Below are 18,438 nucleotides of genomic sequence, written 5' to 3' on the forward strand. Positions count from 1 at the left end.
GAGTGACTACAGAAGTCTATTAGTACAATAATAATTATTTGATAATATATCATAATAGTCATATATATATTTCAATTCATAAAATTTGGCTGAAATTGATGGGTGAGCATTTGGCCCAATCAGATGTACAAGGAGCCAAGTAAGCATTGATTTGTGGGTTTGATTCTGGTGGGGGTTGGCTCATCATTAACTCACAGCCTTAACATTAACAATATCAATAATGGTTTCAGATTCTGGCACAAGGCCAGCAATTTCAGGAGAGGGGTAAGTCTATTACATTGACCCCAGTGTTCAACTGGTTCTTTTTTTATCGACTCCCAAAGGTATGAAAAGCAAAGTCAACCCCAGCTGAATTTGAACTCAGAACGTAGCGACAGATGAAATGCCACTAAGCATTTCTCCCAGCGTGCTAACAATTCTGCCAACTCACCACATCCAATAATAATAATAATAATAATAATTTCAAATTTTTGCCACAAGGGCAGCTGGGGGGTGGGGGTGTTAAGTCGATTACATCGACCCCAGTGCGTAACTTGTACTTATTTAACTGACCCTCAAAAGGATGAAAGGCAAAGTCGACCCCAGCAGCATTTGAACTTGGACCGTGATGACAGACTGGCTAACAATTCTGCCAGTTCACTCCCTTAATAATAATAATAATAATAATAATAATAATAATAATAATAATAATAATAAATGATGATGATGGTGATAATAATAATGATAATAATAATGACAACAGTAGACATATTACTAGACATGTCAGGATAAATCAATTAAGACATTATTATTATTATTAGTGACAAGAGAGAGAGAGAAAGAGAGAGAGAGAGAGAGAGAGAGAGAGAGAGAGAGAGAGAGAGAGGGGGGGAGAATAGGTTAAGAAAGGAAGAAAGAGAGAAAAAACAAAGCAAAAATCCCAAACAATTTTGTAAGTTGGGAAGAGAAAAGGTCTGAGTAAAAACAAAAACAGCCAAAAGAAAACAAAAAAAATCAATGAAAATGATGTAATGGCTGTGTTTCTAAATTCCATGGGACACCATAACCAGTTGTGTGAATCGATTGAATTTTGACCAATCAATTTAGTTTGAAATTGATCAATCACCTTCCAGACATCACACACACACACACACACACACACACACACACACACACACACACACACACATACACTATTTGATTGTAACATCTTGGAAACAGAACCTCCTTGTAATTTTAAGTTATATATATATATATACTTATTAGACAGGCAAACCATAGTGTGTGTGTGTGTATATATATATATATACATACATACACACACTATAATTTGCCTGTCTAACTGTCAATGTATTTCCTCACCTATCTAAATAGATCAGACCTTGCATGCATGTATATGTGTGTGTGTGTGTGTGCATGCACATATATATCATACACACACACACACACACAAACATATTGATTTGTGTATCATTATATATAACTATGAATCTATCAATGTACATAACTAACTGAACTGATTGACCAATTGATTGATTGACAGTCTGCCTGTCCACATGGTTAGCCAACTACCCTGTTACCCAACCATCCACCATACCATTCGAAATCTTACCTCTCCTTATACGTGCACCTACCCACCAAGGCCGTAGACTATGTTTTGAAGGAGAGGTGGCTGCCATCTAGCATGTCTAGACCAGAAAGAGGCTCCCCACTTGACTGAACATTACTGATGGTGACGGTGGCAGATGCGATGAAGTTGTGGAGGTGGTGTTGGGGTAATGTCTCTATTGGTAATGCACACACACACACACATCAGAGAGATCTTCTGGAAGAGGACAAAATCCTTCATGTTACAAATAACAAAACCCAGCTCTCCTCTCCGAAGACCTCTACTTCCATAGCATTTAATGGATGGTAGGCACGGTTCCTCTTGGATAAGACACAAACCTATCGCAGGTCAGGCCTTGTAGGTGGGGACATGCACTGTTGCATCCACCATTTGTCAGTATTTCCTTGGTTCACCCTGAGCAACCCCTAAAGCAGTGTCCCAGTCAGTTTCCATCTCTGCAAGACACTTCCTTATCTGCAGTGGTCGTGATGTAAGTGGTCACCCAACATGAGCCGTTGCCCCAGCTGGATCCTCAGAGAAGAGAGCAAAATAGGAAGGGTGCATGTGTGTGTGCACACGTGAGAGTGTGTGTATGAGTGCATGGGTATGAGTGTGTGTGTGTATGTGGGAGGGGGGGGGGGGCGTTGAGTGAGTGCACGTGTGCGTTTGACAGTTCTGGCGAACATTACTTTAAAAATTAATGTTGACAAAACATGATTCAGATATTTTATTTAACGCAACATACACTCACACACACACACATTTAGACAATAATTAATAGGGAAATATATAGCAGGCTCCCTAATAGCCCCCCTCCCACACCCCACACTGTCCTGACACCTTCTGGAAGAGGTGTGACACAGGAAGAAATCCCATGAGATAATCAGTTTTGGTGAAAACACATTTAATTTACACTTACAGACATTTCTATAGAAAGGCAAGTCAATGAGGAGCCACTAAGTGGTCAGAAGACTTGCTAGAAATAACAAGAATATGCAACAATACAAGAAGGGGACTTTAGTGCATATGCGTATATATGTAAGAGTATATTTGTGTATGCTGTGACAAACATGTATATGTGTATGAATGTAATGTGTGTGTTTATGTGTGTACACACACACACACAAGATTTTAATGAGATGAGGAGCAGATGTGCACCACATAGTAATAGATTAAAAATTTTAATGTAACACAAAACAATATCAACAACAGCAACAACAACAACAATAATAATAATAATAATTTCTATTACAAGCACAAGATCTGAAATTTTGGGGGAGGGGATAAGGCGATTACATCAACCCCAGTGTGTAACTGATACTTATTCCATCAACCCCGAAAGGATGAAAGGTAAAGTCGACCTCGGTGGAATTTGAACTCAAAATGTAAAGATGAATGATATACTGTTAAGCATTTTGCCTGGTGTGCTAACGATTCTGCCAGCTTGGCACCTTAATTATTATTATTATTAATGATAATAATAATAATAATAATAATAATAATAATAATAATAATAATTCTTTCTACTAAAGGTACAAGGTCTGAAATTTTAGGGGAGAAGACTAGTAGATTACATTGACCCCAGTGTTTTACTGGTACTTAATTTATCAACCCTGAAAAGATGAAGGGCAAAGTCGACCTCAGCAGAATTTGAACTCAGAATGTAGTGACAAGTTCAAATTCTGCCGAGGTCGACTTCGTCTTTCATTGTTTTGGGGTCAATAAATTACAAAAATAATAAATAATAATAATGATAATGTGATATTGGCGAGAAACACTTACCGACAGCTTTAATAATATACTTTTCACTGTACCCCAGCCATCATTGCGTTTATCTAAAATGATTACGAACCCTTTTTCTACTTCATACAACCTGAAAGAAACAACAAATGGCATATAGAGATATAGAAACATGTAGACATACAGACAGACATAGAGACAGACCCCCATGTCACAAAAAGGGGCTCTTTGTTTCTTTCATGCTGTTATTACATAGTCATGAGGGTGTATATACTAATGCACAAATACACACACAAACAAATGTGACTATATATATATATATATATATATATATATATATATACACACAAACACAAAGGGTGTTCAAAATGTTTCTCCGCAGTGAATTTTTTTATCGGTGAAAGGATTATTTCGAAGGGACTTTGGCCACCAAGGTCACCTGATTTAACACCACCAGACATTTTTTTTTCTGGGGAGCAAGTAAAGGATCAGTGAACAAGAATCACCCAAAAACCATTAATGACCTAAAAGATACAATCATAACCTTCACATGGTCCATACTGCATCAGACTCTCCAAGATGTATTTCAAAACATGTGTAGAAGAGTCAACTTATGTATTGAAAATGAAGGACGACATTTTCAACACCTCTTATAAAGTTTTTTAAAGTCTTGTAAATTCTAATATATTCTTTTGTAGTTTTATGCCATCTTATAAATATTTTGCAATAAAATACTTACTGCGGAGAGACTTTTTGAACACCCTGTGTATACATACATTTTTAGATTTATATATATTTCATTCGCCATGATAGATCGCTAGCCACTACACATTCTTTATTTTCTCTCCTTCTTTCTTTCTGTGTTCCTTTCTGTCGAAGAGCGTAGGCTCAAAACACAAAAGACTTTTTTACTTCCCGAGCGTTATACTAATACATCTATTTGTTTTCTACACCACCTGTCTTCGTCTTTCGTTTTTTTGTGAATTCTCCCTATATATATATATATATATATATATATATATATATTCTATTTGTGTGTGCTTTTGTGTCTGCGTCCCCCCCCCACCACCTGACAAGCATAACTTAGTGGTTTATCAAAAGAGACTGATAGAATAAGTAGCAGGCTTTAAAAGCAAATTAAGTACTGCTATTGTTTTGTTGCCCCAGCATGGCCGTAGTCTGATGACTGAAATAAGTAAAAGATAAAAGACAGGAGTTTTAAGTTATTTTAGGGGCTTAGCTCTTAGTGGAATGAACTCCTTAGAGCTGACTTCTTGATACTCTCTGAAAGTGTGTCCCCTAATGCTTGAAGACATTAGGGGATATTACATGTTCAGCAGAGCAATCTCTTGACAAGCCAGTGTGAGATGCTTTGAGAAAAGACGGAGAGCAAAAATCCCATTAATTCCCAAGAATTAATTAGGCAAGTGAATAAATATGAATGGCACCAGTTTGTCGAGTGTTCCGTCACGACTCGAACAGTTTCCTCTGGAAAATAGGCAGGTCTATTAATAAGTCTGTGATAAACAGCAGAGAAACGTGCAATGCCAAAGAAAACATTTGACGCAGTGTGAAGCCATCAAGTTTCTCTTGTATTGTTGCCATCCTTCACAGAATCCAGACATCACTTCCTGTTCTGTCTTCAACCGCTCCTCTCACCTCCACTCACCACTTCCTCTTAATCAGTTTAGTCGACACTGAAATATGACTTCACCCCCCACTCCTTAATAAACCTATGCATGTCACCTTTGTGACATTTAGCCTTAATATTTATAAACTTCCATTCGTCGATTCTTCTCCATCTTTCATGTCCATATTCCATGCGTTCGTCTCCTCTCCCCACCACCTGTATTTTGAACCCAAACATGGATTAACTACTGCTGCTGGATGAGACAGTCAGCAGCCAACCTGAGATCCAATCATAGCCACAGCATTGACGTACCTGAGTAACAAGTTATTACCTGTGTGGCACCTTGGGCAAGTGTCTTCTACTATTGCCTCGGGCCGACTAAAGATATATTTCTGAAAATCATAGGCACTGGCCTGTTTTTGATTTTATAAGCATGACATGGGAAAGTGAGAATCAAAAATGAAATACTTTCAAAATACATGGAAAATATTCGTTCCAGGTTCCAGCCTAGATTAATCCTCAAAATAATCTCGTTTATATCTACTGTCACATGCTATGTATGGACGAGGAGAGGGAAAAAAAACAACAAAATATATTTAGGGAATGGGTGGGTGTGTGGGGAGAAAAATGATTTTTTTTGTTTTGTTTATTTTTTTTTATTTAGTTTATTGATCTTTAATAAATGACGTCAAATTAACTCAGCTGGGTTCCAATGTGGATTTAATGTAACGGTCAGAATGGGAGAATAGAGGAATGATTAAAGAAACACAAAAGTAGAAAAGAATGAGTGATTGAGTGAATGAATCAAAGACAAAAGGCAGAGGGAGATATGAGAGAGAGGGGGAGGAAAGAGAGGGAAAAGGGGGAGAGAGCCATACTAGCATGGAAGGAAATCATTAAACGATGATGATGATAGAAACTAGATTGACAGAATTATAGAAGGGAAGAGAAAGAGAGAAAGAAAGAATAAATAAAGTAAAAAACACTGAGAGAAACAAAAGCCTTTCAGATGTCTAATAAATGGGAGGAGGAAGAGGAGGAGGAGGAAAAAAGAAGAAAGAAGAAGAGGAAGAGAATAATGAAGACAACAATGACGAGAAAGATGGAGATGAAGATGAAAATGACACCAAATAAGGAGGAGGAGGAGGAGGAGGAGGAGGAGGAGGAGGAGGAGGAGAAGAAGAAGAAGAAGAAGAAGAAGAAGAAGAAGAAGAAGAAGAAGAAGAAGAAGAAGAAGAAGAAGAAAGCAGTTTGTTGCTGGTTATTGAAAGACTTGACGAAATATTAATAGAATCCGTCAACTCGTACCAATTTTCATCTCAGATAAAGAGATGATGTGGAATAGTTTCACAGCTTCTTACTGACAGAAGAAAGTGGAAAAAGATAAGAATATTTTACAAAAACTAAAAAAAAAAAAGAAACCCCTCAAAAACAATACTAAAAATACTAAACAAAAAAACATTAAGCAGAAACATATCCTCTGTTACAGAGACAACAGAGAATGTCGGAATTTGGTAAATTATAAAGCGGCGGCAGATATGATTAGAATATAATTTCGTATTAAAATTGAAGTCTAAAATGTTCTTGGGCTAAATATATAACAACAAAAACAAAAAAAGGAAGAAAGAGAAGAAAAAAACACATCAAATACTGCCTTTTTTTTTGTTTTAATATATTTTTTAACTTTGAAGCTAGAAAATTCAAAATGTCTGAGGAATGGAATGGTATTGGGAAAAAAAAAATACCATCAACATCTGAAAGGTTAAATAAACTCTACAAGAGATATTTTATAACAAAGAAAATTCTTCATTCAACATCACATCTATTATAGTACATTACACATACATATAGTACGTAAAACATATATATATATATATATATATATATATACACACACACACACAGATATAAAAGCACATGACCTAGTGGTTGGGGTATTGTATTCATGATCACTAGACCAAGGGTTCAATTTGCAGACTGAGCAGTGTGTTGTGTTCTTGAGCAAAACACTTCATTTCACATTGATCCAGTCCAGTCAGCTGTAAAAGGGTGACCACCCTGTGACGGACAGGCCTTCCAGTCAGGGTGAACATGTGAACATGCTGGTGTGCTCGCCTATCCAGTGGCGTGGCATCATTCAAAAGCTATAACAACATCTAATAGTCTGGTCAATCACATGATCACACAATTATATACATATATTGTAACATAGTGAGTGAGTGAGTGTGTGTGTGTGTGTGTGTGTGTGTGTATAGTTGATTCGAGGAGGTTATATCCTCATTAGGGATTAAATAACCCAAGATATTCCAAATGCTTGGAAATTCTAATCAACTAGGTGACAGGACTGAAACACATATGTAGGTTCCTTTATTCATTATTATTTATTTTTTTGAGCTTTACAACTTGTTTCTACTGTTACATATATTGTCACTGCTGGCATATATTGTCACCATGTTAGTTTTTGTTTTATTTTGCAGCCCTGGATTGAACACAGCACCTTTCCACTCGCTGCAGTCCTCTGTCATCTCATGAGATCAACTCTCACAACTTCTTCCCATGCGTTCCTTTTCCTCGGGTTTCTTCTCTATACGAGGGTGAGTCAGAAACTAATGCCATTTTGTTTAGGACAATTGAATCAGGAACATTGTGTACAGAAGACTTTTATAATCCTGAAGTGCTGAGTTCAAACCTAAGAGAAAACAACAAGGAAATTAATTTGGCTTAATGGCTGTGCAAGAAAGATAGTCCAGTGGATGTTTCAGAGTATTGAATTAGATGTTCATCGGTCAAGAGTTTGAATTCACCTTGGGTATTTCACTGTGTTTTAGGACAAAACATTGAATTCTCCATTACCTCAATTCTTCTGTCAGGAATAAATACCAAATCTTGTAGAAATCTTTGTTTGCTGTGTAACAGACAGGCATTCAATCAAGACAAAATTTATCTCACATGCACCTTATACCAAAAAGCTGGAGCTAAGCAGTGGCCCCTTAAAATCCCTTTTAGGAGGTTTTTTTTTTAAAGGGGTTTGTATTTATACATACATTTCAGCTTAAAAGCAGTTCAAGCAAGGTTTCAACATTCACATGCATTTCCTGGCACTAACTATTTTCATTCATTAAGAAGCTTTACCAAAAAATGCAAAAATTTGCAAACTTAAGAGGAACAATTCCAAACTAAAGCAATGACATTTTTCAGAAACCAAAAAATTCATATTTAATTCTAAGGGAATAATAAGTTTAATTATTTTTTTAAAAAAAGCATTTTATAATAAATAATTGAATAAATAAAATAGCCATCCAGCTATCATAATGTATATACACTGTTGATGGGGCATTTGCTGCAGTGTTTGTCCTGAGGTAACATCTGTTATGGATGTGCTGTGTTTAAAACACAATAAATATTAGTGTGAAGGTACATGGCTCAGTGGTTAGGGGATTCAGCTCATAATCGTAAGGTCATGATTTCAATTCCGGGTGGAGCATTGTGTCCTTCAGTAAGACACTTTATTTCATGTTCCTCCAGTTCACTCAGCTGGCTAAAATGAGTTGTACATGTAAATCAAAGGATCAGCCTTGTTACATTCTGTGTCATGCAGAATTTCTGAGAACTATGTTAAGGGTATGTGTGTCTGTGGAATACTCAGCCACTTGCACATCAATTTCACAAACTGGCTATTCTGTTGAGCAGATCAACTGGAACACTCATTGTAAACTGGTGCAAGATGATATTGATGGTGTTTCTAACACTCCATAACAGATGTTATCTCAGGACAAAAGCCATAGTAAATGGCCTATCAGTGGTGTATATACATTTAGTATGTTACATAGATGGCTGTTTTAATTTAATACTGCCTCAGATGCATATACCAACTAGATAAAAAAAAATTTATGATATTTTCATCTGAATTTAAAAAGAAACTGAATCCTAACAACAACAACAACAACAGCAATTTAATAAATCAAGAGATTTCAGCCATTAAAAAAATTGTTTTTAAACAAATACTATTCTAGTTTATCTAATAATATTATTTGATAAATTCAAATATTTTCTAATAATATAGAGGAAAAATTAAAATTTTGCTGTTATTAAAACAGAAACTAAAACAAATGTTAAATTAGTTTGAAGAACACAAGAGAAATTGCTCAGCTTTGCCAGAACATTCTAAATGAATCCACAGGGACTTCGACTTACCTCAATTTCCTGCAGAAGTCAGAGAAAAACCCCAACGAAGAAAACAAAAAGAAAAAAAAAAAAACAAAGGAAGAATTTGAAAATGTTTGCCAAAAGAAATTGGTGTATATAGATAGACAAACAGATATATGTATATACAAACACAAAGATAAAGGAGAGGGTGTCTGAATGTATACACACATTCATGCATACTTATATATATACACACACACACATATATATACATGTTAATATTTGTGTGTGTACGTATATATATATATATATATATATATATATACACACACACACTAGCTGACCCCGTCCTGTCAATAATGACAGCTAACTGTAGTATTTTATATATAAATAAGGTACAAAATAAGGTCCATAATAATCACACATACAAACATTCACACACTTCCCTTGTACACACACACACACATACACATATATACTCACACAGGGTTGAAACACTGATTTTTTTTTCACCCCTTCCTTCCTTATTCATCTAATATCCCTTCCTTTCTCTCATTGCTATTACTTTCTCTCACTCCCTTTCAGTCAGGGCTATTACTCTCACTACTTCTCCTTCACTGAATTACTACTTTCTCTCCTCCTTCGCATCAGGCGTGATTCTGGACAAATATATATATATACAAATATATAAAAACACGATGCTTATTATTATATTAGGATATATATATATATATGCATACACATATATTTACACACATACGTGTATATACGTGTTGTGCACACACACACATTTATTTATATATCTTAATTGCCTGTGTTTATATTGTCATTTAACTTTACTATTAAAGCTGATACTATCATTTCGTATAGATAAGTGGGTGGATGCTGGTGGATGCTGATCCAAACTAATTTGGCCATCATCCATGACAAGACAAAGAATCTTCATACACTATCACCAAATCTATTTGGAATAACATTAAGCCAGATGTCATCTCGAAATGACGGCATGAGATCAATGTTATAATTACAACATAGATACCCAAATACCAAACTCTACACACTAGCCTGTAAATATGTTTGATCTATTTGCATAATCTTTGAATACCATGTATGTATATATGTATGTACACACACATGTTTGAAATTTTAAGGTGTTTCTAATATTTTGTCCAGCCCCTGTATCTAGGATGACATCAACTAAATGTCCTTCCATCTGGTTTCCTTCAAATTTCATCCTACCTTCTTACAAATGAGTCAATGTACATAATTCAGTCCTCAATACATTATGCCAGAAAACAAGATGGGATGGTCATGGCTGAACTGCCAGCTGAACCATGAACCTTTACTGCCATTATTATCATCCACCTCTACCTCCTCACTACCACCACCACCATTCTTGTTATTATTATTATTATTATTATTATTATTATTACAATCATCAACAGAATGGATATTTATTCCTCATATTCTACATATAAGCACAATGTGGTCTTTTTTCCTTTTTGCTCCTGTTCACCCTTTATTCCTTCTTATATCTATCCAGAATGACCAATTATTTCATCTCCAATCAAAGAATATTTACAAATATGTAAATAAAACAAGGCCAAGTTAAAAGAAAAAAAAACTATACAATCAGCCATTTTTCTTTTTGCTGTTTTATATTATTTTATTTTCCATTATATTTGCTTTCTGTTTCTGGCTGGTGATTCTGTTTGGAAAAAAAAGCCATCAAATGATAAACACATCTCTCCACCGAATACGACATCGATCATCATCGTTTTGCTGAGTCAACAGTAGGAAAAAAACAAAACAAAACAAAACACAAGACACACAATTTCATTTTGATTGTGTTTTTCTTAATAGACATCTGGTTTTGCTTTGTTTTTTCAAAGTGTTTGTGCGTTGTTTTTTTAAGAGCCAGAGACTGAAACACAATATAACAGCAGTAACTAGCCATCCGTCCACCCATTTCCTTTGCCCACTATTCCTGGGAAGTTCGTGGGGGTAGAATTCTCAGGCCCCTATCAGAAGCAACCATCTTTGCCCTTTCTGGCTGGATTCCTAAGCATGAGCAAATGGGACGAGGGATGTTATCTCAGCATCTCACTCTTGGTCCACCCTTAGGTGTTCTACCAGTTGTCTCAGTTAAGAATCACTTTGGAGTTCTTTCCTGCAACATTCCAGCAAGAAGACAAAATCTGATCCAGCTCCATTAAAGCGGCTCCATTGTACCCTAGTTTGAGGATATAAACTAGGGTTTAGGGACCCTGAGAAAGGGTCCAATGTTAATAACAACAACATTAGTTTTTAAATTCAAAATTCCAGCAGTGAGGGGTCAGGTCCTCTATGTTGTCACTTGGACTATTAGAAATAGCAGCCAAATATCTTTAATCACCCACAGGAGGGAAGGACACATTGGATAATATAATCCTACATACATTGTCTGAAAAAAAAGTAATGAAATGAGGCAATCATTACCATGTAGAGGTTTACTCATTAGCTTGATGGTCCTGTGGGGTTTAGCTATTTGTAAAATATGATTTGTTAAGGGTCCAAGGTTTTCGATTACAAAAAGGGGGAACAACAATGTGTGACACTCATACCTTGTTCAAAGACAGCAGTAATATAAATGAGGTGGGTGGTAGGGTGACAACCAGGAATTGAAACTGGGTCGTGGACCAAAGTCACAAAGAGCTAACTTTGATTGCCTTCGTTCAAAGAATTGGTCCATCAAAGACTGACCTGAGCCTGAGTCTAAACAACAACAGCAGCAGCAGCAGCAACAACAAAGCGAATTCTCCAACTAATGAGTCACGAAATAATGTAAAACTTCATGAGTAAAACTGCTTAAAGAAATAAACAAAATCTGAGATAAAATAATATAAAACAATAACATTTGTCTGCTAACAGATTGTTCTGGAAATCAGATAAGATGGAATTTTAAAATTATGGCCAAAATGATTGAAGAATCATTTGCAAAGATGTTGCCATAGAAATATGTTGTGGAATTCTAACTCCTTGATCCATCTAAATCCTCACTGTAAAAATTGCTTCAATAAAACTATGATTGAATGAATAATAAAACATCAACGTCCAGAATGCTGGCCAACAGCAGTAGTAGCAGTGGCAGCAGCAGTAGCAGCAGAACTGAGGAAGAATCTATGACGTCAGGTAACCAGCAAGAATATGGTACACAGGTCTGTGGGATACTCGACCACTTGGACATTAATTCAGAAGTACATAACTAAGTTGATTAAATACCTAAAACCTCACCATTGAATGACAAAGATTCACTTTACAAAGAAAAGGTCTGTTAAAACTATATTTTCATCTCAGATGAAGGACCATTCTATATTAAGATTGCCGTCTGTGTTTCATACTAAAATTATATACACCATTAAAAGGCATGATGCTGTACAACTGTCTGAGATAAATGATGTGCATACACTTAGTATGCTTATCTCAGACAATTCTATTGCAGCATGCCTTCTAACAGTGTATATATTTAGTAATTTAATGTGATATTCAAATGTAGATTTTAAATTAACTCTTTATACAATTAAAACAGCATTTTTCTATATTAAGGGTTTTAAGAAATAATACTACTTAAATGGAAACTAAATTTTTATTTTACACACACACACACACACACAAATCTCACCTGATATAAAGATTTAACCTTTTAGTATTCAATCTGGCCAAATCCAGCTCAAAATACTTGTTTTATGCTCAAACCAGCCAGATCTGACCTCTCACACCTACCCAACAGTGTCATTATAAAAAATAAACAATCACATCATTGAAATCTGAAAGTTACGAGATAATGCATGATTAATTCAAAACTATGTGATTAAATAAGGATTAGATTTGACAGAGTAATCTGAATGCTTAAGGACTGGTAATCCGTTAAAACTATTTTTGCATTTTTGACAAAAAAAAAAAAAAAGGTAAATATTTATGAGAAATTGGTGAGCAGAAGAAATATTACTTACGCCGGAATGGTACAGAGGTAAATCATCACCTTCTTATATTGTTCATCTGTGATTTCTGGTATCCCAGGGACATCGGGAAATGTGAGAATCGGTGCTCCGTTGCGAGCCTTGCCACCTGGTGGGGAAAAAGGGTGAAAGAGACAAAGAAAGGGGAGATAAATGATACAACTCAAGGTAGATAAAAAAATAAAGGAAAAACAAATTTAGTGTAACAAAACGTTTAATAATTGAGGAATAGTTAAGGCGTTAAACTGGTAGAATTGTTAGCACAAGCCAGACAAAACGGTTAGTGGCATTTCGTTCCTCTTTATGTTCCGATTCCAAATTCCACTGAGGTTGACTTTGCCTTTCATCGTTTTGAGTACCAGTGGAACCCAGGGGTCAATGTAATTAACTGGTCAACTTCCTCTGAAACTTCAGGCCTTGTGACTACAGTAGAAAGGATTTTGGGGTCGACAAAATATGTACCAGTTAAACACTGGGGTTGATATAACCAACTATCTCCACCCACTCCAATGATTTCAAGGACTATTATTATTATTATTATTATTATTTTTATTATTATTATTATTATTATTTTTATTATTATTATTTTTATTAAGGAGCAGGCAGAAATTGTTAGCACATCAAGCAAGTTGTTTAATGGTATTTTATCTGTCGCTACGTTGCGAGTTCAAATTCTGGGATTGATTAAATAAGTACCAGTCGCGTACTGGGTCAATGTACTCAACTGGTCCCCTCCCTCAAATTTTAGGCCTTGTGCCTTTAGTAGAAAAGATTATTATTATTATTCATGATTCTGCTGAGTCACCCCCTCACCTACCATCCTGACTATAATCGGTTCATAGACATAAACCCTGCCATAATTCTTTGCTTCATCGTTAATTAACATTGGTTACATTCCTGTCTAAAAGAAAACTTAGTTGTTTTGTTTGTCTTTTTTTGAAACTTTTTCATAAATTGTTGCTAAATTATAAGTTTCACAACCTACATCAAAACAGCCACATATAAACATGTGCTGTTTCATGTGTATATATATAAGTATACACTTGGGTGTATGTGTATCTACGCATATGTGTGTGTGTGCTTGTATACATGTATATGCATGTCTGTATTTCTAAATGTGCTTGAATATGTTCATAACTAAATGTGTATAAATTCATGTGTGTATATATTTGTGGGGACCTATATAACTACAGATAGAGCGACAAATAGCTAGATCTGCTAACACCTACAAATACATGTGCATATTTAAGCTATCATATATGCATGTGTGTATGTGTTTGTGTGTAGTGATTAAAGCCTGTTCATTCCATCTTTTGTGTGTGTATATATATATATATATATATATATATATATATACATATATACATGTATATATACACACTCATACACATCATTAGGTTGATAGATATATATAGATAAATCTGAAATCTTTCATCTTAAACTCAACTTTCCCATAATTGTTAATTTGTTTTTTCTTTTTCACTTCTAAATAACAAACAACGATATTCTACAGAATTTCTGTCCATCTCGTTTGTATCTTACCTACCAATTTCTTCACAATTACAATTTCACTGGAATCAAAACAAAAAAAATGTTTTCAAATATATTTTCAATAAATACCCATTCTACATGTTGTTTCATCATTGTAATAGTTTTAAAATGTTTTATTAAAACTGTTTTTTTAAAATTTCTGTTTTGGAAAATAAGAAACAAAAAACGTAAAAGCAATGATGTGGCCAGGATTTTATGTTTGTAAAATCTTGTTTGTTTTGGTCGACTGATGCACAACAATTTGTTAAAATTATAGACTGAGCTGCTGCAGTTGTTGTTACGATTGTTGTCGGTGATTCAGACCTTGTCGCCATTCTCATCATCATTGGTGAAGGCAAGTGGTTCAGTGGTTAGGGTACTGGGCTCATAATCTTAAGGTCATGAGTGGTCGGCATTAAGAAGGGCATCAGGCAATAGAATCCTTGCCAAAAACATTGGAGCATAGTGCAGTTCATGGACTCATCAGATCCTGTCAAACCATTCATCCCGTTCCATCATACGACTTCGTAGTTAAGGTGTTGAGCTCACAACTGTAGAGTCATGGGTTCAATTCCAAGATACAGTGGCACATTATGTCTTTGAGTGAGGGACATAATTTCATATTTGTCCAGTCTCCTTAGTTGAGATTTCAACATGAGCAGAGAGAGAGAGAGAGAGGGAAAGGAGGAGAGAGAGAAAGAGAGTGAAAGGGGGAGAGAGAGAAAGGAAGAGAAAAAGAAAGGGAGAGAGAAAGAAAGGGAGAGAGAAAGAAAGGGAAAGAGAGAAAGAGAGTGAAAGGGGGAGAGAGCGAAAGGGAAAGAGAGAAAGAGAGAGAGAAGGGGGAGAGAGAGAGACAGGGAGAGAGAAAGAAAGGGAGAGAGAAAGAAAGGGAGAGAGATAGAAAGAGAGAGGGAGAAAGTGGGAGAGAGAGAGAAAGGGAGAGAGAGAGAGAGAGAGAGAGAGCATGTATACTTGATGATGAACACTAGCAATGATGAGGGTGTGGGGGGTGTATGTAAGGGGAAGCTATTTGATCCAATGGACAATAACCCCCCCAACCCCCCTCACATCAGCAACAATTACTAGGATTAATCAAAAAACAAAAAAAAAACAAAAAAATTAATATTAAAATGGACTTTAAATAATTAAATATTTTTTCTTTTGTTTGCTTTCAAAAAATAGTCAATGGTCACAAAAGAAAAATAAAACACCACCACCAGCAGGTGATGACCACAAAAGCTGTTGTTACCCCCCACCCTCTTCGTTACTCTAATTAGAGAAACTCCAAGACAGGATGGACTTCCCAACAACACATCACAATGAGGGAAACTTATATGTGGTTAATTAAAGTGCTAGAAATAACAGCTTCCTCTAAACAGGCCATATCTGACCCAAATATTCTGCGTGTTTTATTATCAAACTGGCCAGATTTGGCCTCTCACACATGCCCTACAATGTCATTCTAAAAACAAACAATTACATCATCAAAATCTCAAAGCTACGAAATAAAGAATGAAGGACACATCAGACGATGTAGCCCTTGATGGACCGTGTCTTGATAAAATACAGGATGGTCATGGCAGGAATGTTTAAGGGTTGTGGGCCTGTCCAATGAGGGATCACCTCAGCCTAAACAACAATGACATAGATTACACCCTAGCATACCTGTTATGCAATTAGGACTAACCTGGGGGCTAAACAGCACCAACCTATGACAACCACTACCACCACACCCAACACCACCACCTCCACTACAGCTAACTTCCTCCCCCACTTGCCACCACCACCTCCACCCCCTAATACCACTCCACACACCTGTTATGCAATCAAAACTGACCTAGGTACCTTTAGACTGGTATTGTGCCAATTTGGAGCAGAGCCCAAACAGAGAGGTCAGCTGGTCAGCCAGACAGACAGACACTCAGGCAGGCAGACAGCTGGCCAACAAACCAACTAGCCAGCCAGCCAGCCAGCCAGACAACAAACCTGTCTAAGTATCTCTCAGCCAGCAAGGATAAGCTTTCAAAACACAGTTGTTACTGGTGGTGGTGGTGGTGGTGCTGGTGGTGGTGATGATGGTGTAGGTGATGATGACACAAATAACAATGATGAGGAGGATGAGTGTAATGACCACCAATGTGATGAGGAGGAGGAAGGCAACGAGGACGATGATGATGATGATGATGATGGTGACAACTATCAAAACTAGTTTTCTAATTTCTTCAATTGAAAAAAAAAAAAAAATTTTGTTTAATTTTTCTTTCCTTTCCCTTATGTTTTATATTTAAAAAAAACAAAAAAACTTAATTGTTGTTTTCGTTAAAGATTAATGATTATTGATATTAGTATTAACGATTAGTAGATCTATAAAGTAATTTTACTGTAAAACTCTGTCCTTGATGACAAATCAATTAACTATGATTATTAGCTTCGTTTTGTTTTCAGACCATACATATTAAAACAATAATTACATACACAAACACGATGTAATGAGAGATTAAATTAATTAAAATAAAAAGGTTAATCCTTTCATAAATTTCAGATGTTTATAGAGTTAATGATTTAATCTAGTTGCTGGATTATTTAAATCAGTGGTTCAAAACCACGGTCCATAGATCCTTCGGGGTCTGTATGACCTTTTGGGGTTCATATGAAATTTTGTTAAAGCTTATGTGCAATAAATTGCTAATATTCCTACAAATACACAAAATATTTTAACAATTTTTTTATACAATTCCTAATAATATTTAATCATAAAATATAATAGGGATTGAAACAAAGGGGTCCAGAGGTAAAAAAATGGTCGAGAACTAAATGAACGAGAGGTGAACCTCTCTCCTGGATAGGCTGCTAGGGCATTCAAAGGTAATTTCTATTTTAACCTCATTGACAACCATCACAATGTCAAGACAAAGGCACACACCGAGCCATATGTCTTCACACACACATATAATATAATATATATATATATATATATACACACATGTGTGTGTGTGTGTGTGTGCGCTTTCCCTTGGCAACTAGTACTGGTTTATTTACATCCCCATAACCTAACGGTTCAGCAAATGAGACCAACAGAATAAGTACCAGACTTTAAACAAAAGTGCTGAGGTTTGATTTGTTTGAAGATGGTGCCCCAGCATGGCCACAGTCTAATGACTCAAACACATAAAAGAGAAAAGATAACAAGGAGCAAACATGTTTCTGCAAAAATTCCAATAGCAGAGACTGTCTGTGTGTCTGGATGGACACTTTACGGGAATCTTGTTCCATTTGGCACTGATCCATGATTATTAGAGCATGGCTTCTCTGTATTACAGCTTAACGAATCAAACATTTTAATTATGTATCATACATTATCACAGCTTTATATCTCTTCCTTTGTGCAGCTGCTGAAGTGTGTCGATGACGACAGCCTTGACCGCTGTACAATAACAATGGACTTGATTGACCATCGTGTAATGATGAACTTGACCATCATGTGATAATGGGGGTGTGGACTTAGGATAATTTGGATGTCATGTGATCACAGGTTTGGCCTCATATCATAATGGATATGGCTGTTGCATTATAATGGACTTAGCCATTGTAATGGATTTGACCATCATATCGTAGTGGACATGAGCATCACATAATGGACTCGACTATCATCACCGTCATTTTGCATCCATCTTCCATGTTGGAATGGGATGAATGGTTTGACAGGAACTGCACTATGCTCCAATGTTTTTGGCAAGGATTCTATTGCCTGATGCCCTTCCTAATGCCGACCACTTTACAGAATGTACTGGGTACTTTTTTTTACA

At 36.0% G+C, this 18,438-nt stretch overlaps 1 protein-coding gene across 50 annotated transcripts in view; it reads right to left on the reverse strand.

Annotated features, from left to right (window-relative positions):
- Positions 1–18,438, reverse strand: part of LOC106871531 (guanine nucleotide exchange factor DBS) — a 179,665-nt gene that overhangs the window by 85,455 nt on the left and 75,772 nt on the right. For all 50 annotated transcript variants that reach the window (XR_016244922.1, XR_016244920.1, XR_016244918.1 and 47 more), the window contains 2 exons: positions 13,097–13,211; positions 3,371–3,461 (listed from right to left, as the gene is read on the reverse strand). Coding sequence is in view for 31 of the 50 variants with exons in the window: in XM_089365633.1 (XP_089221759.1) it covers positions 3,371–3,461; positions 13,097–13,211 (206 nt within the window). In the remaining 19 variants the exon portion in view is untranslated. The remainder of the gene's footprint in view (positions 1–3,370; positions 3,462–13,096; positions 13,212–18,438) is intronic.

The sequence above is a fragment of the Octopus bimaculoides genome, chromosome 18 (genome assembly GCF_046866305.1).
Source record: "Octopus bimaculoides isolate indiv1 chromosome 18, ASM4686630v1, whole genome shotgun sequence".
NCBI classification, from domain to species: Eukaryota; Metazoa; Mollusca; class Cephalopoda; order Octopoda; family Octopodidae; genus Octopus; species Octopus bimaculoides.